The 18,814-nt window shown below is 43.3% G+C and overlaps 1 protein-coding gene across 1 annotated transcript; it reads left to right on the forward strand.

Annotated features, from left to right (window-relative positions):
* The first annotated feature begins 3,418 nt into the window (after nt 1–3,418).
* On the forward strand, nt 3,419–12,663 carry RBBP7 (RB binding protein 7, chromatin remodeling factor). Its single transcript, XM_080377162.1, has 12 exons — nt 3,419–3,611; nt 3,897–4,041; nt 6,060–6,202; nt 6,684–6,857; nt 7,168–7,283; nt 7,870–8,030; nt 8,463–8,589; nt 8,683–8,760; nt 9,909–9,985; nt 10,420–10,477; nt 11,258–11,368; nt 12,086–12,663. Exons 1-12 carry the CDS (start codon nt 3,596–3,598, stop codon nt 12,152–12,154), a joined length of 1,275 nt encoding a protein of 424 aa, XP_080233288.1. The 5' UTR covers nt 3,419–3,595; the 3' UTR covers nt 12,155–12,663.
* Nucleotides 12,664–18,814: the final 6,151 nt, after the last annotated feature.

Consider the following 18,814-nt stretch of genomic DNA (forward strand, 5'->3'; position numbering starts at 1 on the left):
CGCCTAGAAGGTGCAAGAGGAGTATTTGTCTACAGTGCTGGATACAATCCAAGTGAGTCATGCCTTTCCCTAAGTACTGACATCCCTACAAATGTACTTTATTCATTGCAAAGCAAAAGCTATCATTTGCACATGTCTGTGCAGCATACATATGTTGCATATCAGGATGAAACAGAGCCCAGCCTATTTAGAAGTGAACTGCCAGAGACATGCTGTCATCAGACAAATCCCAAACTGCATGTCACTGGGAACAGGAAAGCCCAAGACAGTGCCACGCTGCTATAGCTCAAGATTTTCTGTTACAGCAGGGCATTGGTTAGGTGTGATTTATACTGGGGAGATAATAATTGCTAGCTAAATACAAAGAAATACTGGGTCAGCAGTGGAGAAAACAAACACGGTCACATTTCAAGAAATTCTGAATGCATCTTTGCATCAATTAAACTGAGGTTTGCTTTTCTTATCCGCATGTTTGATGAAAATCATGCTTTATTCCAAACAGGCTACTGAGGCGATGTAACGACAGCAAATACATTAGAGAATAATAAATGCTGAGGCTGCTACTTTACTTTTCCGATGGGCAATTTTGAGGTTTTGCACAAATTTGATTTTCTTTAAACAATTTTCTGACTGAGATGGTCATGCTGGGTTGTTCTATGGCCATCCATCAGCTCTGCATAATCTGTAAGACACACAAGCATCAGGAAGCCAGCTAATTCTTTGCAGACTAACAAATCAGCATATATGTCTTCAAGCTGAAAATTAGCAAGTGCATATAATTCTTCATAAGTATATCTGGCAATCTGAAGCACGATGCAGCACATACGATTGAGGATGCAAGGGGCAGATTTTCTACTGAAATGAAAATGCAATACTTGGTGCTTAGTTTGAAAGAAGTATAGCTTAATAAAATAAAGCTTATGATTCTAGTCACTCTTTTACTTCAAAACTAATTTATTGTACATTTTACACATACTGCAAGAGATGAACAATGGCCTTGGATAATTACTTTCCTTACAAAGTGTGGGAATCAAAGGATATGTTTTAGATGTGTGGTCACAGATATGACCATGCTGATGAATTGCAAATAACCAGCCTGAAAGTCCATGATGCGCCTTCTTTGATAGCTGTACTGTTTATAAATTGTCTTTCCATGACAATCTCAATGGGAGAAAAGCACTTCAAAGGATTTTTGGTGTGTGGATTTAAATTAAAAGAAAATGTGTGCAACTACTTGCTAACAAGGAGAAGACAACTGTGCTGGTCACTTACCAACTGTTTTGATACGTAGGTGTGACAGGTTTTGTTCACCAAAGCTTTGCAGATCCTAAACAGAGTCTGCAAAACTTTGTGGAGGGTCAGGGAGCAATTCCTCTCTTCACTTGTAGGTCAGCCAAGCCCTACATGACATCATTGAAGGACAATTTTGTTTATCATTTTCTAAAACTAATTCACATTTTCCCAACCATATTCCAGGTGAGCTGTGGCAACAAATACTGTTTCTCACAGCAAAAGGCACAAGCAGCACTCCACCCAAATGCTCATACAGGCTTGATCTTTCAAGGGGTTGTGCAATCACCCTTCAGTGACAGCTGACAGAGGTCACTTAAAGCCAGGAAGCCTGACAAGAGATTTCCTTTATGCAGTACCTGAGGTTTAAGTGATCAACGCTCTGTAACAACAGACAGACTCTGAAAGGTTCAGTCTTCACTCTCCAACATTTTAGGAAGGCCTCAGCACTCTGTTTGAGTAGACACATACTTGGCAGCAAATACCAAAACAAATAGTAAGCATTGCCAAAGGCGAACTGGTAACCGCTTTTGTATGATCAAGGCTTTGTGTGTTAACAGTCATCCGTGCACTCCTATGTAGCGGATTATGTTGCGGCTTCCAATTAATTTCACAAGATTCTCATTTTTAATAAGCAAGCCATGTGTTGCCTTAATTCCAGTTTGTGCAGGCTTAAGGAGAATATTAACACGTAGTCATTTAACTTCACCAAAAGATTTCTGTTTTTCAGCAGTGGCCAAAAAAGCAACAGTTCATTGGGGAAGACTCCCCGTTTGAGGAGCTAGCTGTCGACCTCAGCCCTCTTCCCTGATTCCCATGCCGCAGCCTTTGGCTGCTATTACCAGCCTCCGACTCTCCAGCCTCCCCTAGACACAGACAGTTTCCATAATTGGATTCCGTGCTTGAAATACTGGAGTCCAGACCATAGAAGGCTCAGCCCACGCAGGGTGTCCTCATAGAAGGAAATTAAAACATGTCAGCTCTCATTTGGCTGCGTGTTCCCCTCTCTCCTGCCACCACCTCTAGCTGAGCACAGCCAGCTCCACCACAAAGCTCATTGCCCCCACTTCTGGGACCCAAGGCACGTGAGCCTTGGCTGATGCAGGATTCATCTCCGAGTTTAATACTAAAGCGGCAATTCATCTTTACATTGTGTCACAACATGGCAAGACAACCCATGCACTTTGGCAGCAAAAAAGTCCCTTGACTCTTTAGCAGGATTTGGGAGAATCTGGCCTGCTTCCCAACTGCCTGTTTCCGTTGTTCTGCTGGGAAGTATTATCAGCTGCCAGAAGGACCTGCCCTGGTTAAGGCTGTTACCTGTGGCGCACATGGGTCTTTCAGGCCGAAAAGAGAGCAGTCGGACCGGACGGTCCTTTGGTTGGTGACGGCTGGGCTGAGAGAACAGCCGGGCTGGGCGGCACTGGTGGCAAAGCTGTACGCTTGTTTGTGCATGGCTGTGTCACTCGCCACAGCAGTCAGCAACAGAATGTAAACCTCTCGTAAGACTGATACCGAGTGGCTGAGGAGTCAGTAACCCCACGCTGTAACTGCAACTAACAAGTAGTTCAGACATGCATTTCTCCGAGGAAATTAAGCAACGTTCTCTGCAGCACTATTGCTGAAAAACAGTGACTGCTCAGCTTTGGCCCCTGAAGCCACTTTCACGGGCAGACTTCTGGTTGAAAAGTGGGAGTATTGTCGGAGGTGTTCCTGTAATTCAGGGTTTATTAGCCCAGGCACACCGAACGCAGGACCCTCGGCGGAGCTGCTTTACCTACAGCCCCACCTCGCGGCCGAGGCGCGGCCGGGCCTTCCCCAGCCCGCAAACCCTGCGCGCCTGCGGTCGCCTGGCCCCGCCCCCTCCGCGGCCCCGCCCCCTCCACCGCCCCGCCCCGCTATCCCGGGGCTACCGCACCGCCGCAGCGTCAGCCCCCGCGGGGCCGCGGCCGGGCACCCCTGCGGCACCGCCGCCCCCGCGTCCCCGCCCGTCGGCCTTTCCGGGCGGACCCCGCGCGCTCCCGCCCGTTAGGGCGGCCCCGCCCCGCCCCGCCCCGCGTGGGCTCAACGCGCGCCAGCGCCTGATTGGAGCGCCCCTCCCGCCCCGCGCGCCCGGCCGCCCGCCCCCGCAGCCCTTCCGCCCACCCTATTGGCCGCGGTGGTGCCGCGGGCCCGCCGGCCGCGCACGCGCGGTGGTACGAGGCGCGGGTTAGAGCCGGTGAGGGCGGCGGGGCCCGCTCTCCCCCGCCCGGCTGTCGCTAGCCGCCGCCGCCCGCGCTGTCCCTCGCCTGTGCGGGCACCCAAAATGGCGAGCAAAGACGGTAGGAGACCCGCCTCGTCCCTCTCCCCGGCGGGGCGGAGGGGTGGGGACGCGAGTGCCTGAGGGGGTGTGGGTGGCGTGGCGGGGCCGAGGCGCTCCGGGCGTCCTCTCCGGGGAGCTGCCGACGGGGTGGTAGCGGGGGTGGGGCGGTTGCGGTTGTCCGGCCGCCCCTGAGAGCGCTTCGGGACCCCCTCTCCTCCCCCGCCCCCTCCCTGGCATAGCCCCGGGCCGAGGCGCCCCCCCCGGGCCTGGCTGGCCGCCTGCTTCAGCTCTTCCCTTCCCGCAGCGCTGGAGGACACGGTGGAGGAGCGCGTCATCAGCGAGGAGTACAAGATCTGGAAGAAAAACACCCCCTTCTTGTACGACCTGGTGATGACACATGCCCTGGAGTGGCCCAGCCTCACCGTGCAGTGGTTGCCTGATGTGACCAGGTGAGAGCAGGGAAGGGAAGCCGGGGAGGCACAGGGCTCAGCTGCTCATTTGCTTAGTTTGCAGAGCAGAAGCTGAGGCTCTGTGCAATTGCTTGTTTCGCTGCTCTTTCTCCCTCTGTCAACCATGTCTGCCAAGTAACTTGAGGGTAGAAACCACGCAAAATGAGAATAATTCGGGTCTCTTTGTGAGCTTGTAACACTTTATTTTGCTTATGATTAAAAAACCCCTTGGGGTATGCAGAAGCTTTGGGGGAAAAAAGGCTCAATTTGGTGCTTTATAGAACTCTAACTTAGCTGAGCAGAAGATGTTGTGAGGTATGAGGAGAGAAATCTTTCTCAATTTAATGACATAGGAGACCTAACACTCTTCTGTGGTTAATTCTGATCAGGGAAATCTATGTACTAAATGATTTCTATGTGCTACAGAAATCTATGTACTAAATGTACATCCCTCTTTTCTTGAGGACTTTTTTTTTTTTTTTTTTTTTTTTTTCCTCATGTGCATTACAGATTACTGTTTTGTAGGAGCTATAGTATCTACCTCTCTTTTTTGTTTGTTTGTTTTAATTCTGGACTTATTTAAGAGAATATTGTTCAAAGACTGGTTCATGTCCTAGTTCCGTCCTTGGCACACTGTTGACTTCATGTATTTTATTTTTCCCATTCTTTTACCTCCCCCTGAAAAACTGTGGGCTCACTGGTTAATCTCTTAAAGAATTTTTAAGATAGGAAGAAGATCTGTTCATGTGCCAGCTGCTGTAGAATTCAAATTGCATGGCAACCGCTCAGGGCTCCATTGATGTAGTGGGCAAGGACTGGGTCCCTTGTGGTGTTGTAAACTGGATACAGCTAGGTTTTAAGATATGATAACGTGTAAAGCTTGTGCAATAATAACAGGATGGTGTCTTTTCTCTAAAAATCCACCTTATATATGTAATGTTATACTTGGTGGTTAGATGATCACTTAATTTTGTATACCAGAATGTTTGGGGAAGATGTTGAGAGATGTGAGCTAACTAGTTGTGGCATGGAGAAAATGAAGTGGGGATTTGAGGGTGTGGAGCCCTTATGAGGAACACTTCTGCTTGCCTCGTATTTTGCAGATTGACTTAATATTCAATTTAAAACCTGGTATTTCCAATTATCCAGTGTCAAAATATATAAGCCATTTAAGGCAAGGACTGTCTCTTTGTATGGCACCTGACATGATGGGACACCTGTTCCTGATGCAAGTAAGTGCATGTGCATTGTGTGTTTTTTGTTTTGTTTCTTATTTTTCTTGTCCCCTCAAAATGCATTTTGATTCCTTGGAAATGGTGTAGTAATACCTGTGGTGGTTTATGGTTACCCAAATGATTCCTGTTTGCTTGGATTCAGACAGTGTAATTAGCTTGTTGCTTTCGAGAATGCAGAAGTTACTTGGTTCTGACTGTTCACATTTTTCCTTTCAGAGATCCATGGCACTGCCCATCCAGACTTGCACTTATTACTGCATATTGCATTTAAGTACCAGAAGAGAAATTCTATTCTGTTTGGCTAGGATTTGTACAGTGTTTAAAAATTACCTTCTGAAATTAAATAATAACTGGTAAAAGCTTCTAAAAGAGATAACTAGAATAGGTTGGCACTTGTCCTCAGTATTTGTGTTTTATAGGCAGTAGTATTGAGTGTTTTAAATCAATACTATGTCGCTGTTAGGGGGGAAAAAAGACAGAATCTATAGGTATTAGTGTCACATTTAACTGCTGTGCAAATTGTAATCGTCCCTTTCAAGCCATAGTAGCAATGTTTACTGACTTGTATTGTCACTGTAGCCTTGCTGGCTGTATCTTCGGCTTGCTTATGTCGGTCTAGTTCACTTGATTGCACAAACCTTTTGCGACAAAGGATCTCTTACATGAGTCTCTGTTTTTCTAGCTTCCTGAAGAAGTTTGGATCTTGAGTGTTACTGACGTTAGCTATCAAACTTCTGGTACTAAGCACATAACTTTATTCCATGCATTTATTATTCTAAACAGGCCAGAAGGAAAGGATTATGCTCTACACTGGCTGGTTTTGGGAACACACACATCTGATGAACAGAACCACCTGGTTGTTGCAAGAGTCCAGATTCCCAATGATGATCAGTTTGATGCTTCACAGCATGACAGTGAGAAAGGAGGTAGACATGCATGCATTCTTAGATTATGTTTTAGCAGTAATTACTAAGTGTTCTGTCTAATAATATTCTAACTTTCTGTTAAATACTAAAGCTGGCATATACTTACCGGTTCATGCTCATTCTGGATCATTAATTGTGTCTAAAAAGAGGAAACTTTTTATTTCAGAAGAACTTGGGTAATGTTATGATATACAATCCTTACTAGCATTTCTACCAGCTCTGTCAGTTGTGGTGAAAACTGATAGGTGATATCTATCTCAAACAGAGACTAAAGCTCTGGAAGAGTTTGTATCATGGAGGATACAAAATATCTGAAGTGTTAATGCTGTTGGTCATGTGGTGCTAGTCTTTCATAGGCTTTATTGTGTTATGGTAAGATACTTACTACCGTTTCTTGGAATGGGGGGAGATAGCATGAAATACTGTTTCACCCATTCAAAATAGTTGGTGTGATGAACTGACTTTTTTCTGATAAATGTAGAGTTTGGTGGCTTTGGATCTGTGACTGGCAAAATTGAAACGGAGATTAAAATTAACCATGAAGGTGAAGTAAACCGTGCTCGTTATATGCCACAGAATCCCTGCGTCATTGCTACAAAAACACCATCTGCTGATGTGTTGGTATTTGACTACACTAAACATCTTCCAAAACCAGGTGGGTCACACTCCTTGAAGTTAAGCTAAATGCCTCTTGTCATTGAGAAGTAAACTAGTATTTGACTGTAATTGGGAGGAGAGGTGATGGGCTCTGCAATCCAGATGAGAAGGCCCATATCTTTGGTGACTTTAATTGCCTGGTTATGTGCAGTATAGTAAGAGAATCTTAATAGAAGCAGCACTGTCCTAAAAGGCTGATTTATAAAATGGGGTTGTTGCAACAGAAACAAAGTTCTTGGTTGATAATGATGCTCTTATGGATTGATGTGCAAGGTGAAGCTAAATGGAAGGAATTTATTCTCTTTCAGACCCAAGTGGAGAGTGTAATCCTGACCTTAGATTAAGAGGGCACCAGAAGGAAGGCTATGGCTTATCATGGAACTCAAATTTGAGTGGACATCTTCTCAGTGCATCAGATGATCACGTAAAAAAACAAATCCTTTCCCCTATTTAAAAAAACCCAGTCAAACAGCCCCTCCTAATTTATGGTGTAATAGATAGTTAGGGAAAACCTGACTTAGCGTAGCTGTATGTTGTTATGGGGGAAGCTATCACATATTGCAGTTACATTTCTAAAGGCTGTCAGTTCATGTCAGGCTATAATCAACAACCAGTTCTTTGTAATGTTCTTGATGAACTAACAACAGAATGTTTATGTAGTTTTCTGCTGGAAGAAACTCTCGTCTAACAGCCCTTTAGATTGGCTTGGGTCTGAGACCATAAATTAGTAAGACTCTCAAAGACGGTTGAACTAACAGCTTATAAACTTCTTTGTGGGCTTCAAAAGTGTAAATTGCTTTTGTGACTTTATAAATAATCCTTGTTCCTTGAATTTGCAGAAAACTGATTGATAACTTAGCTCACTTCTGCTATATTAAGTGTTCCTTTTCAAAAACCAAGAACTGTTTCAGGAGTGTCATCTCTCTGTTTATATGTAGAATGTGATTATTTATTTGAAAGATAATACAGTCCGAGTCCATATAACAATAGAATATGACTCTTATTTACAGACTGTGTGTTTATGGGATATAAGTGCTGGACCAAAAGAAGGCAACGTTGTTGATGCGAAAGCAATCTTTACTGGGCACTCTGCAGTGGTAGAAGATGTGGCATGGCATCTGCTCCATGAATCTCTGTTTGGATCAGTGGCGGATGATCAGAAGCTGATGATGTAAGTTGGGGTTAGAGTAGTTTCTGGCTAGTGCCTGCTGTGTGCTGTTAGTGAACCAGTCCAGAACGCTTGGGTAAAAAATCTGGATTCTGAAAGGATCTCATGTAGCTCTTCAGTGCAATCAACTACAGCAATGCTGCAGAATCACAGAAGTGTGCATGTCATTTAATGTGTTCACATCATTTGAAAATAAGATGTGATTAGTATGTATGTTGGCTTCCTGGTGCAAACTGCTCATGTAAAGTAGACACAAAATACTGCGGGGTTCTGGAATAAAAACTATAGCTTCAGACTTAGATTTAGTAGTAATGTAGTCTCTTAAACTAATGTGTAGTCTAGTGAAAATGAACCTCCTATGAAAATGTAACATTTGTTTGCTCTTTTTCTCTCCTCCCTGCCTCTCACGCTTCCCCAAACCCTTTGTTGCAACAGTTGGGACACAAGATCTAATACCACATCCAAGCCAAGTCATTCTGTAGATGCTCATACAGCTGAGGTCAACTGTCTGTCCTTCAATCCTTACAGCGAGTTCATTCTAGCAACTGGTTCTGCTGACAAGGTTTTTACTTGTGTATACTTTAACTTCTTAAGTATTCTAGATTATAGTTACATAGCCATTATAGTAAAAACAATTTCTTGTTACTTCCCCCAGACGGTGGCCCTATGGGATCTTCGAAACTTAAAATTGAAACTCCATTCTTTTGAGTCTCATAAAGATGAAATTTTTCAGGTGGGTAAACTTTTCTCACAAGCTGTAGAAAAAGCTAGAAGAGTACCGACTTGGACAAGAAGATGTAGATTTTCATGCGGTGACCAACCACAATAAATAAGTGTGTTAAACATTAAACAGTGAATTTTGGTTCAACACGTACGGACAGTACTGTAGAGAGGAGAGAGAGAGTGAGTGCATCCTGGGTGAGGAGCGACTAGGCAGCAGAGGGACTGGCATGAAGAGTGTGCTGGTATGAAAAGTTTATTTGTAAAAAGGTTGTGATGATTGTTAAAAACATAAGGTATGAAATGTTAAAAAGGAAAAGAAAAAAAAAGGGGGGAATTGTAGAGGGATTATAGAGGACTGTATGAAAAGTTTATTTGTAAAAAGGTTGTGATGATTGGTAAAAACATGAATTGTTAAAAAGAAAAAAAAAGGGGGGGAAATTGTAGAGGGATGAAGCTGGGTTAATTAGCATTGATAATATACAACTGTGGGCTGGCTGATGTAGATAAGGTGCAGCTGTGGCTGGTGCTGTTAAGAGGTTGGGCAGCCAATGAAGAGAGAGCAGCTGAGGGAGAGAGGAGGAAGAAGCAGAGAGGAGAGAGATCAAGTGCCCTGGGTGAGATGAGACCAGGAGAAGGCAGCAGAGGGACTGGCAATGAAGAGTGTGTTGGTATGAGATGGTAAAAGACCTTGGTCCAGACTGATAGTTTTGCTAGTGCTGCGACACAGTACCAGATAGTTTCTCTCTGCCTTTCTCCACTTGACCCTGAAGGAAGTAGTCAATAACTTATTGCTAAAAAGATACTGGGAGTTTGCAAGTACCTTCAGTACAGGTAGAAGGGTTCCTTAAAATGTCCTGCTGTAGAGAGGACTTAAGGTCAAATTAGTATTGTGAACTCTACCTGTTTATAAGTGCAAGTAACAGTGAATTTTAGACGAGCTTCATGGTGTGGTAGATCCGCAACAGTGAAATAATGTTGGCTGTTTGATTTGAGAAATCATGAGGCTTTAAAGCACTCCATTTGAGCTATAGAATATCCTTTGTGCTGGAAGAAACTTTGTAAGCTGTTGAAAATTAGTGGCCAGGTGCTGGTAATGGTTATTCAGGATATGCTTTAGGAATCAGTAACTGCTCCAGTCAAGTTGTCTTCTTTCAATAGGTTCACTGGTCTCCTCATAATGAAACAATTCTTGCTTCAAGTGGTACTGATCGTCGGCTTAATGTATGGGATCTAAGGTGAAGAGTGGTTCCTTTTCTTTTAGTGTATATATCAACAGATGGTTAAAAAAAAGGGCTGCAGACCTGCTTTATTTGGAAAACGTTTTGTGCTCTTCTTTAGCCTTCCTTGCTTGCTTATCTTGGACCTGGTCTTTTGGGTATACAGTAGAAGCAGTATGGTACTTCTAAGGTTACTTCTATGTGAGGATTTCTTGCTAATAGAATTGTTTTCTGTTGCCTTTAGTCGTAAGTGATTTCTAACTGCTTCACAAGTTAGATGCTATTTCAGTAATGCCAAACAGTTGATGTTTTATACCTGAGGTTTATAGTTATTTGACGGGGAGAAAAAAACATAGCAAAAGCAAATACTGGAAATGAAGGCTAAGAACTGTTAAGCTGATACAGGATGCAATTTTCATTCTTAATAAAAAATATAAACTACTTTCTTACAGTAAAATTGGAGAAGAGCAGTCCGCAGAAGATGCGGAAGATGGGCCTCCTGAGCTGCTGGTATATTTCTGTTCAGGTTTCAGTCTGTTGACGTGCTATAGACGTGCTATATGGCAGTATGATGCCTTGTGACTGTGCTACTAAAGCTACAGCAATTCATAAATCTTTTCACCTCCCCAGTTTTCAATACATTGCTCTAAGTTGTGGTAGTCTTCCTCTGTTCAATTCTAAAGGTAGTGACTTTTTTTCAAAGCTGTCCTGGACGTGATTTACACATCTTTGTTGTTGAACATATTTAAAATTTAGCCATATGCTTGTTGGTACTTTTCTATAACTATGTGCGTGTAAAGCCAGGGCCTCAAAAATTGTTTATCTTGCATTAGACTGATTAGGTCCCATACAGCTAACCTTACTGATGGAGAAGGTACAAAGGCTTATGTTTTGGTTTGCTTCCTTAGGAACCAAACAAAAATGCTTATAGTTTGGTTTGCCCATTTCCTGTGTATAAGTGCTCATATAATTAGATGAGGTAATGAATATGAAATATGGATGGATTTCACAGCCCAGCCTTGTGTGAAGTAGCACCATTTTGAGGATGTCTGTCGGTTGTTGCCAATAACAGTAGGAACTGTCATCTTAAACGCTGTTTTGGCAATTTCATCTGTGTCCATAAGCAGTGAATGGAATGTGCTGTTTCACGTGCACTTGTGACTCTAGTAGCAAGTTTTTCTTCTTTGTGTAGTCATCAGCATGATGAATTTAACTTCTAAATCTCAGGTGTTAACAGATTTTTCTCTAGAGATGAAGTGGCTTACTGAAACTTGTGGATTTTTTTAACAGTTTATTCATGGAGGACACACTGCCAAAATTTCAGACTTCAGTTGGAATCCTAATGAGCCTTGGGTGATCTGTTCTGTATCGGAGGACAACATAATGCAGATATGGCAAATGGTGAGTGTCACAACAGCTCTTGACTTTCTCTGAAGTTGCGTAAATGAAACACAAATGGCTTGTTCTTCTTAGGGCAGCTTGTGTCCTCAGTGACTGAAAGTAGTCTATCCCGTGTACTTCTGACACTGATTAGAGGGTAAGACTTCCAAAAGAAAAGTCTAGAACAATCTGATTAAATGCAACAGCTAGCTAATTCTTGACTTGAATGTGGCAGTTACAAACTTACATCCAATACTAGCCAAGACCACCTCTTCCCCTCTTCCCCCGTGTGTTGACTGTGAAGCAAGATGCCTTTTAACCATATTATTTTATGTTAGAGGAATTTGATCAGTTATCTTATAAATGTGGAATAAAGCAACTTGGGAAAACTGAGTTAAAAAGTAACAGACTTGAGTATGTGTTACAGGTCAGGCTTCTGGGTTTTTATACCTGTTCTTTAACTTATTTCAACTTCAGTCTGAACACACAAAACAAGTCCAAATAAAATATTCATGGTAAGGCTAATGATGAAATGCTTATGCTGTGAGAAGACAGCGGCTGAAGTCTAGCCACTGTGTGCACATTCCTAGATTTGGTTGCCCTTTAAGAAAAGGTAGGGAGCAGGTCCCTTTAAGAAGGGGATGATGTCTGTGCTGCCTTGATATTATCAAGTTTTTTCTTGAAGAATGTTGTTTAAAAATCATTATGTCTACTATTTGTAATATGTTGTGTCTTTAGGCAGAAAACATTTACAATGATGAAGAACCAGATATAGCAGCAGCTGAACTGGAGGGTCAAGGAACGTAACTTTTCTTCCTTAAGGAAATCCTGGGTGTGACATAGTAATATAATTTGACTACTGTATGCATCTAAGAAAAAAACAAAAAAGCTAACACCCTCCCCCCCCCCCCAAAAAAAAAAAAAAAAAAAAAAAAAAAAAAAAAAAAAAACCAAACCAAACAACCCAAAACCAAAAACAAGCACTGGGCAAAAGCATTACATAAAAATACACTTATTCAGGCATGAAAACCTTGTATAGCCAAGTTGTCATGGGATACTGTTGGTTATTTGGGCACTTTCTGCTGTTGTGTACTGTACAGTAATTAACTTTTAGGGAAAATAAGAATGACTTAATACCTATGTCTATATTTTTAAATAAACTTTGTGGGTTCCTGTAAATAAAAGTAAAATCTTCACTCTTCCCACTCAGAAGGGGTGCAAAGAAAAAAATTTATTAATAAGTAAAAAGAACTTTTCACTTTTACACAACACTTTTGGATTGGCTTTGCATAAATAAAATTTATTAAGTAAAATAAGTCTGGTGTGTTTAATGTCCATTGCTATCTTGCCTGAAAATAATTTAATTTCTGCATGGTAATAAAGATGTGTAGTTCTTATTTTATAACCTACCCACAGTTAAAGGTCTGAGAGTTTTCTTGATGCAAAAAACTTGGAATAGGTAACTTGGGTCCTTTGCAAACATAATGGGTATAGAAAGAGGTTTGAGGAATATGTGGGAATGACTACTCAGACTCCTGTAAAGTTAAGTATAAATCTTGAGCAGGCTCAAGTAACAATAGTTTGAGTTGGGTAGTTGGGTTTGGGTGGTTCTTTGTTTGAGGTTGGGGCTTGGGTTGTTTTGGGTTTTTTTTGAGGGGTGGTGGCAGCACTGTCCTTTACCATTTTCTTGTCTCAGGTGCTAAGATGGCAGCACAATCTCGGTGAATTGGTATTGCCTGTGTTCAGTTGGAGCCCTCCTGAAGCTTTTTTTTGATTAAAATGATGTGAGACAATCACACAGGTGTGTAAAATACATTAATAGCTGAACAAATACAAACATACATTTTGCTTCTAAACCTTGGGCTGACTGAAAAGCTGTAGAGTTTGGACCATGAAGGAAGTAAAATATCTCCCTACTTATAGTTCTGTAGACAAGTTACGGATTATCTTGGGAGCTGTCAGTCAGACAAATCTTAAGTCGGTGTCTAACTTGAGTTTAAATGAATTCTTATAGTTACTTAAGACAGGCCTTAATTAAATGAATTAAGATCAGGCTGTCCTGATCTTTCTGCTCAAGCTGAAAATAATAGAAGACTTAGATACGGAAAATGTGATTCTTGATGTTGAAAATGTTGCTTCCCTTGATGCATATCTGGCTCTTGTCTTGAATTTTACTAAGTTAGTGGGCCACTGGCCTCAAACTGCTGCATGTCTTAAGCTACCTGTACTGGGTCTGGCGGGGATGGAGTTCATTTCCATCCCCAAACCAGATACGGTGCCGCGGTTTGGATTTACAGTTAGAACCTTGCAGGTAATGCATCTGTGTTTTGACTGTTGCTAGGCGGTGCTTGCACGCCACGTAGGCTGGGGTGGGTGTAAGGTGGGGACGCAGCCAGGACAGCTGACCTGAACGGCCAGAGGAGCGTATCGCTGACCGTGCCGTGCTCGGCAATAAAACCAGGGTAGAGGAAGAAGGGGGCCTTTCATAGTGGCCATTGCTTGGAGGCTGGCAGAGCATCGGCCCCGCTTCTGGGAGGGGGCAAGCGATTCTACTTTTATTTTCCTCCTCTCACCCACCTGTTAAGCTGTCTTTTATAATTACAAAATTTTTCTTCTTCCTGTTCTGTCCCCTGCCCTGCTGAGGGGGGTGTGTGAGCCAGCGGCTGCATGGGCGCTTAGCTGCTGGCCCAGGTCAGCCCACCACTCTGCTAGTCACAGATGGAAAGCTGCTCTTTGAGGTAAATATATCCATTCAACTCTGACTCCTTAAAGACGAAGAGTTTTCATTTAGCTCCTTTTGTGTTCTGTTGGGAATTTGGTAAGCTAGGCACTTCCTATGCCTAGTAGAACAGCGTAATGTTACATCCCGTTCCCAGGAGCACTGATACTTGGGAGTGGGGAAGGAATGAACGGGAGATGGTTTTGACAAGGGTGCTAATTAATTTTCCTGAGACAAGTGGGTACTCGTGCTGTAGTATTGATTAACGTCCGGCTGAAGTTAGCCCTTTCCAGGACAGTGGTGGCAGTTTTAAGCTGGAACTTGACTCTAGACACCTGTGGTCCAGCATTTTGTTCCTCAGGAAGGAGCTCACCCATATGTCACTGAGAGGACAGGCTTCCTTCCAGCGTGCACCCTCTGGTCACCGGCTGCAGCACATTCTCCCTAGGCCGGTGCTGTGAGGGAATGGCAACGAAGCTGTAGAGCAAGGGTATTGCTAACTTTCCTGTTCACTGTTTGACTAACGGCCGTTCAGCCGGAAGAGTCGGTGCCCGTCGGCACAGGCTCGGTACGTGTAAGCAGGCCAGCAGCTTTCCTTGCCTGACAGGGAGGGCTCCACAGCGATACCTGAGGGCAACTGTGGCTGCTCTGGATGCCAACTGAATTTGCAAGTGATGGCAAATGAGAAGCATTAAATGCACTGAGAAGGTTTTTGGTCAGGTTCTACTTCCTTTTCATGTTCATTCTGAGATACAGAGCTCTTGAAAAGTAGGAAATTAAGAGGTCAATGGCCTGACTATCACCGGAAGAAACAAAAGTGCTTCCCAGAGAGCATGGTGGTGGCTCTTCCAGGCGCAGATACATCTGTGGGCTCTTACGTGACCTCTCCTGCTGCTGTTGCTCTTCAGTGTTTACTTTCAGGAGACCTGGATGCTTGGTACCAGCATGCATGGTGCTGTTCATCCCTGTACTTAGTGATTTCAGCTTTGTGTGTCCCTCGTGGTTGGGGCTGTTCACTGAAGTCTTCTTAGTGCCTAACTTAATGGGGGTGGGAAGGAGGGGTGAACTACTGACTGCAGCTCTCTTCTCATTGCTGCTCTTAGGCTACTTGTTCTTAATTCCCTGCCTGCTGCTACCAGGACCCTCCTGCTTTGTAGGCACTGGGTCATCATGCATAGACACGTCTTCTTCCACACCTTTTTCCAGAGTGGTTCTTCTAAAAGTGATGCAGGTAGGTGCAAAAGCACTTGAATATTCCCCCAGAAGGCCGAGGTGCTGTTGGAGTTCAGCAGGTAGGTGGCAGCTGGAGGGGATGTGCTAAAGAGCATGAAAGGTCAAAGGCGCTGAAGGACAGCTAGGGAAGGACAGCGAGGCAGCCCTGATTAACCATGCTGCGGGCTGGCTGGTGTTCACGGGTGTAAAAACACTAACATGTTCGGGAAGTGGAGATGAACGCATTCTCTAAGCATGGTTTTGATTTGACTAACAGGTATGCAGTGGAGGGGCAGGGGGCTGCTGCTGAAGGGAGCTGAGGCAGTCAGTGCAGCTGCTGTGCCAGCAGTTTGTGTCCTTGGCTGTCCAACTTGCCGACCAGCTCCAGAAGCATCTTGGGGCCCCTTCAGGAAGCCGGTGGCTGGTGACCCAGGTGTTAGAGGCCCTCATGATACTGTCCCTGTAACTTAAGCTTCTCTGAGCTCATTGCTGTTTGAAACGGGGTCTCCTGCAGAAGACCCAGACAGATAGCAACGCATTCACTCATAAAAGCCTAAAGCCATTTTTTTTTTTTAATTACCTTGTTTTGCATCCCAGTTAACCGGATAAAGTTACGTTTTTGCAAAAGCATACCTAGCTGATTAGCAGCATGCTGCCAAGAGAAATTTTACAGTGGATACAATGCTATTGCACAGACCCATCTACCTCTGAAAAATAACTGGTTGTCAGCATTCCTGATGTCCATTACTAAAATGCCATGTGCTCCAAGCTGGAGCTCTACAGGTTGCTGCTCGCTGGCGGATGCCTTCAGTGTCCCACAAAGCCCTGCTGGTTCCCTGCAGAGCACTGAAGGGCCAGCTAGCTGGGGCGTACGGGTGCAGGCGGTACCTACTCTTGTACAGCTGAAAGGCCGCAGGATGGGATAATTTGTTACGGAACAAAAAGAGAGCACGGTTTCGTTATCCTTAATGTACTTGTAGTTCAAAGTGCTGTGGTAAATGCAGCCTGTGTACAGCTTAATTCTCGCTCACAACATTGTGTGTCCACACACAGAACTTCCTTTGATGGTGGCAACCCTGCACAAGCCTCTTTTAGGTAGCTCTAGGACGACTTGGTCACAGGGCCAGTATTTAATTTAAGAATTAGCCTATGTCTTGTTGACTTAAACCTTGTCATTATTGAGTGAGAACGTGCTGCTGGGACCGTTACCATTATGATTTTTAATTTGCAAGTCATTTTTATAAAATGTATTTTTTAATGGCCTGAGTAGAATGTTTGTGAAACCTTGGAAGGTGACCGTATTTAAGCCTATTTGTCTGAGTGCTTTAAGGTTTTGATTTTAAAAACTGGTGACTTCCACAGGAAGCAGATACTGCTTAGGTACTGCTGTTAGTAGTAAATATAATGGAATTTGAAGCTTTAAAATAAAAAAAAACCACCTTACAAAATAGTCAACCTGAACAATGGCTACAGCAAGATACTTCTTTGTTGCATTGAACAGCAGTTACTTTAGGTGTACTTATACAGTACTTATGGAGTGTACTTAACTCAGTGGGTTATTCTTGCAGGTTGGTACATGCTGGGGAGAGGAAAACCCAGCAAGCTTTCCATCCACTGACCTTTCTTTTCAAAGGAACTGTGTATGGAGTTTTGACACCTACCTTTTTACATAAACTGTTTCCAGCAGTGCAGGCATAAAAGAAACTACAGAAGGTAATTGCAAGTGAAAAATTGCCAATTTAGTGTGATTTCCTCATTTGTTCTCAACACCTACGCATTTGATGCAATTTTTCAGCATAAAGGGTATCTTAAGGTTTTCAGCTCACACCAAGGAAATATTAATTCATCTTTGTACTGAAATACAACATGAATGACAGTGAAACTATAAACTACATTTTAAACCTGCTACTTTATTTCTGCCTTTCCAGAAGCTGAATGATAAAATCTTGAGCCACTCTATCTCATCAGACCCCTTGAGCGCTTCAGGAGAGCGCTCGGTAGCTGGAGCGCAGCACTCTCGCACGCTTGCAGCACCACCATGTAGTGGTGGTTTATTACTAATAAAGCCAAGACACATTATTAGCATGCATCACGTATTTTTGTTCCCACTGTCTTCTTCTCTAACAACCTGACAGCGCAACACCAACAGCCTGAACGTAAACTTGAAAACCAGAAATATCTCCGTGAGGAGTTGTAAGTGGTTAAGCGTAACTGATGCTGAATTATTGCAGAAGACTGATACCCATACAACGACAAAACAGAGTGCGTAACATTCCTGCATTTTGCTTCAGTGAGACAAAGAGCAATTTCAGGGTTTTTCCTTTACTGTGTATGAAGAATTGTATTTGCTTTTATTGGAGCATGCAAGACCCTTAAGAGTGTCAACTGTTTGATACCAGGTATTTTTTAATACACAGCCATGTAGTTTATACCCTTATCCATGCTATACTTTTTTATTACTGGTGCGTACACTGTGCCTTTTGACTCCAGCGCTGAAATAGCTGGGCAAAGTAAACTTGCTCACTGTGTGAACACCCTACGAAGAATGAGAAGTACTTGGTCAACAACTGGTTTGACCTTTTGCTTTTTAGCCACCGGGAAGTCCAATGTAGTAGATTCTTCTTAATTCAGCATCAGCTTCTGTCCTGTGAATTCAAACCCAGAGCTTCCCCCAGCGTCCAGGCATGGCAAAACGCACATACCAAAGGGTAACGTGGTGCCTGTGTACCTGTTCTTCCCCTTTAAAAGGCAATGATTCCCTGCTTTGAATATCGGGCCTACATAAAACACATATCCCAGAGAAGAGGGTTAGGAGGGTCAGAAACTTACTGGCAGGAAACAACAGAAGCACACTGGTCATGAGGGAAAAAAACAACCAACCAACCCCAAAAATTACATGGATTAAATACCGGTAACATATCTTGGACTTGGCAGAACCATAGTAGTTACTTTTACTCTTGACACCAGGACATAAATATGGTGGAAGTCATAGTGAACTACATCTGTATGGAGTATGTGTTATATGGCTGTAGTTAGAATAAGGTTAAAATAAGGGACTTAAGCTAAGAAGATGAATTTGAGCAGATACCACAAGATCTAACAGGGTATTTAAATTTTTAGATGCTGTAAGAAATTACTTTCTTGAAGTAGAGCTTTAGGATCAGTATTCTTGGTATAGTCTTGAATTAGAGAGAAGCCCTGCTTCAGGACTCGGCTGTCACAGTCCATAGGCTAGGCACACCCCAGATCCTTGTCTGAGCCAGAAATCCAAAGTAAAGTGCAACCTCAAAGCTAGCATATAACAAGAATTTAAAAGGAAATTAAGTCTTTACAGGCAGCACAACATTCTGAAATTACTTAAAAGCTCAGGCTAGCTGGGTGCCAGTCAGCAAGTTCAATAAAAGCTGGCATGGTTAGATGAGACCGAGTGGGGCTGTGTCCTGGCTTCAGCTGGGATGGAGTTAACTTTCTTCTTAGCAGCTAGCACAGTGCTGTGTTTCGGCTGTTGTGAGAACAGTGCTGACCACACACTGATG

The sequence above is a fragment of the Falco punctatus genome (genome assembly GCF_963210335.1).
Source record: "Falco punctatus genome assembly, chromosome: 2".
NCBI lineage: Eukaryota > Metazoa > Chordata > Aves > Falconiformes > Falconidae > Falco > Falco punctatus.